Source organism: Ictalurus punctatus, chromosome 25 (assembly GCF_001660625.3).
Source record: "Ictalurus punctatus breed USDA103 chromosome 25, Coco_2.0, whole genome shotgun sequence".
NCBI classification, from domain to species: domain Eukaryota; kingdom Metazoa; phylum Chordata; class Actinopteri; order Siluriformes; family Ictaluridae; genus Ictalurus; species Ictalurus punctatus.
Genome location: NC_030440.2, coordinates 9,204,879 through 9,209,131, shown reverse-complemented (window position 1 = coordinate 9,209,131; position 4,253 = coordinate 9,204,879). Strand labels below are relative to the sequence as shown.

Below are 4,253 nucleotides of genomic sequence, written 5' to 3'. Positions count from 1 at the left end.
TACTACAATACTACTAATCAGGAAATAGCCGATACTCTTTCAACACATCCTGCTGTTTAGTATAGCAGGTTTAACGAGTTAATGAATCATAGAGAGCATGTAAAAGTGTTGGCACATGAGGGAAATGGCGCTGTATTGAAGCATGCTGATTCAGAACAAGGCATGGGAGACGTGCTAGGGTTCTTGTCGCTTGGTCGGCAAAGCGTCAGTGGGTTCACTCACTGGCCGGGAAACGGGCCGGTACAATAGCACTCCCCCACTTCCGGAACGGGCGTCCATCCATTCCGCGCGCAAGGTCACGTATGCCAGTTGCCGGGCAGCGGCGCGCTTTAACTGCACGAGCGCCTGGTTTACTAAAGCGCGCGGGAACAAAAACGTACTTTGGGATGGGAGTCAGTCTGACTGACATGGGTGTGAGGAGAGCACCCGAGACATCGTCATCTGGCGTCATAAATTAGTTTGGGGGTGGGGGGTGAGCCTTTTCTAAAGAGGGAAACCTGAATGGAGGCAATTGTTCTAATCTAATGCCAATATACTGACCATTGATTGTTCTGCGCGCGCCAATTAAATATTAAAATGTGAATAAATATATAGTACATATTAACTAATTTAACTATTTTAAGCAATGCATTATCATTATTAACATAAGCTTATGACCACTTTCAGTTTTTATTGATTGTTTTTGATTTATTTTATTTTATTTAACTTTTTTTTAATTTAATTATTATTATTTAAATCCTACACTACTCACTAATTGTAGCTTATTTAGGAGATGGGGATCTTTGTTATGAAACAAACACTAAGCTCACGTAGTTCTCAACACTGATATCATGGAAATGATGATGTGGTGCTCTTTGTTTGTTAGTTCAAGTTATATCTTCTGTGTAACTGCGCAACAAACAAGTTTTGCTTTACTGATCCAGGGTACACAGCCTTCACTAAAGGAAAGCATTTACACTTCTCAAAATATTCTTATGCCATTGCGCATCGTGCTCCTTACACTAGTTTAAGCCATCCTGCTGTATGAAGTAGCCTAATTGGAGTCACGCAAGTCTAAAAAGGGATTGCATCACTAGTTCGTGTTTTGCTCCCTACTCCGGCACCACGTGTCTTCAAAATAAATAGGTCTACTGACGCATTTTGCGTGTTGTATGACAATAAACGACTCGAACCAGTTCCAGCGGTCCAATCAGAGCGGCTCGGGATTTCGACTCCCTTCTTTTCAGAAATCATTAATATCTCCGGACGCGTCAAACATTAACGTGCCAACTGCTCCTTGAGCGTATAAATACTTGGCGCGTTGAGGGCAGAGCTTAGTCATTTCACCCGGCGCAAGGAGACCGACACTATAGTCAGCCCACCGGAGAAACAAAGCCAAGTAGTCGTTAGTAGGCTATTTACGCGTTTAGGATTTATTTAATTATCATATAGCTGTTTGCATCTGATCGCTTTGGAATGAGCGCAGTCCTTCTGAAGTTGTTCCACGCGGTGGTACTTGGCGCGGTCCTCTTGGCGCCACAGCTCCGCGCTTCCCCGCTCCTGGAGCCGATCCGGTGCGCGCAGTGCACCGCAGAGCGCGTGGCTGAGTGTCCGCCAGTGGATGCTGGCTGTGCAGAGGTGCTGCGCGAGCCGGGATGTGGCTGCTGTCTGGCGTGCGCGCTTAAGCGCGGGGATTCGTGCGGCATCTACACGGCCCCGTGCGGCTCGGGGCTGCGCTGCTTGCCTACACCTGGAGAACTGCGGCCGCTGCATGCACTCACACGGGGGCAAGCTGTGTGCACTGAGATCGGGGAGGACGTGCAGATTCGCACGCAGCCGGCGCCAGGTAGGGAGCCTGTCCTACAAAATCCTTTTCACGAGCTTTAGTTGTCGGTAGACTAAGAACGGATGAGAAGGCAGACAAGATGCTTGTGTGCTTGCACGTCTTCAAGACGCCGATTAGTGTCAGGAGTATTTTAGTTTGATCCCCAACTCTTTTCGACACTTTTCTCCTCCAGATCAGCCCGAGTTGGAGGGTGATGGTCGAAGCGAGGCTTCTACGGGTCCTGAAACCGCCTCAACGATCGTCGTGTCGGGACACATCAAGCCCTTCGACCCGTGGCTCCTCAGCGGCGCTCAGGAGAGCATGAAGTCCAAAGTAAACACCTACCGAAGGAAACTTGTTGAGCAGGTGGGTACACCACATAGAAGATAAAAAAAACGCTTGAATTTGGTTATTTCAAAACAGTAGCCGAGTATAAAAAATTATCCGGGCGCACATAGTCACTAGTTGGTAACATTTCCAACCACTAGAGGGCAGGATAACTCTTTATTTCAAATCAGAGTTGAAGCACAAGTTTGTAAACTTTTATAAGTCGTTAGAATGGGCATTCAGTGACCTTACTGAATAATATTGTGTTAGAAATTGCATCACCTCTGTTTCTAGAAGAACGCCAAATATAGCATATAATGCTACAGAAATTTATAAACCATACTGGAGTAGGCTACAATAGGATAAGTGAACCTTATAGCTCATGAAAATAATTTGCAATTACATTGGATTTTGTTGTGTTCATGAGAAAATCTACATATGAGTGCTTACCTCGTATCTAACTTTAATCTTGACCGCTGTAACTTTTCATATGAATTAAACCGGGTGAATAGTTACAAATGCGAGACAATGTTTAACAAGGCTGAAAACAAATAACAACAGTGATAATAAAATTCATGTTCTTCTTTCCCCTTTTGTCTCAGGGCCCCTGCCATGTGGAGTTACAGAGAGCTCTCGAGAAGATAGCTCGATCCCAACAGAAGCTGGAAGAGAAGCTGACTAAGTTCTACCTGCCTAACTGTGATAAACAAGGCCTATACAAATCCAAACAGGTAAGCGAAAAGCATAGTGGCTGAAAAAGATTAGTCTTGGGTTAACAGCAACATATTTAAACTTTTAACAATTAAAGAACTAGAATGCACAAATAAGTCTAGTCAAGTGGTTTTTATTGTCATTCCTCTGTATAGATAGTATACATCAGAACGAAATGTTGTTTCTCCAGGACCATTGTGTAACTGTGTGTTTGTAAAGTTAACTGTATCAAATTAAGCTTGAACATTGTTTAGGCTGATGTATTTGATTTGTGATGTTACATAACATTATCCAGCTCACATACACACTTGGTATTACTGTAGATCCACACTCTACAGTGTCAGAGTCAGAATCTGTACAAACACAGTTTCTTGTCTTCCTGCAGTGTGAATCGACTCTGGATGGCCAGAGGGGGAAGTGCTGGTGTGTGACGTCGTGGAATGGAAAAAAGATTGTGGGATCGAGTGAACTACCCACAGATGCTGAGTGCCCTCAGGAGTTCAATCACTGATCACACAACTACACACACATTCAGGCCCTAAGGAACTCTTCCTCTCATGGACTATTTCCACACACACATATACCTACAGAACATTATGCCACTGATTTCTTTTCTATTTTCTATTTATTTATTGTAGCCTACATGTTTTTTTTTATATATATATACAGGTACACTGTTTTAAATGAGTGAATAATAGTTCACTAAACCCACCAAAAAAAAAGAATTTTTTTTTCTTGCTTCTGAAAGGATTCTGTATTAATATGTTTATATTTACTTAATACATCATGCATATTTATTTAAACTGAATGTATTCATATAATTGTTCAGGTGAGAATATTTATACCTTATGCTTTATTATTGTTATTATTTTTGTATGGTGTATAAATTTTATATGTTCACTGTGTTTTTTATCAGTGTCAGTTTTCTTATCTTTCCAACAGACTGTTGGTTGGAATCTAAATGGAAAAAAAGCACTGCATGACCATACCACATTGTCACTGCATATTGCTTTCCATGCATTTTTTTCTGTTGTTACACTAATGACATTTTTTTTTGTCTTATTTCTTTTACACTATTGCACAACTAAGTGAAGAAGACTAAAGCTTTTACAATTCTCTATTTTGTACTGCAGTGCGTGATGTGTATTGGTCTTCATATCTTCTGAAACGGGTATTTGCCTGCTCCTACCTCTGTTTTCGAAGATTTATTGTCTGTTTTATTTCTGAGAGACCTTGCTTTTGCCAGTGTGGCTTTTTATCCATGGACTTAGGACCACTTAAGTTTGAATGCTTGTATTTGGTGGATGTACATTGTTATATATATATATTTGTGTGTGTGTGTGTGTGTGTGTGTGTGTGTGTGTGTGTGTGTGTGTGTGTGTCTTTTTAATAAATTGTCTTTTAATAAATC

At 41.7% G+C, this 4,253-nt stretch overlaps 1 protein-coding gene across 1 annotated transcript; it reads left to right on the top strand.

The window, feature by feature from the left end:
- Nucleotides 1-1,338: 1,338 nt before the first annotated feature.
- Nucleotides 1,339-4,253, top strand: igfbp1a (insulin-like growth factor binding protein 1a). The gene is given in 4 exon segments (NM_001200308.1): nt 1,339-1,825; nt 1,998-2,170; nt 2,734-2,862; nt 3,228-4,253. Coding segments are annotated over 4 exon segments (798 nt in total). The 5' UTR covers nt 1,339-1,455; the 3' UTR covers nt 3,354-4,253.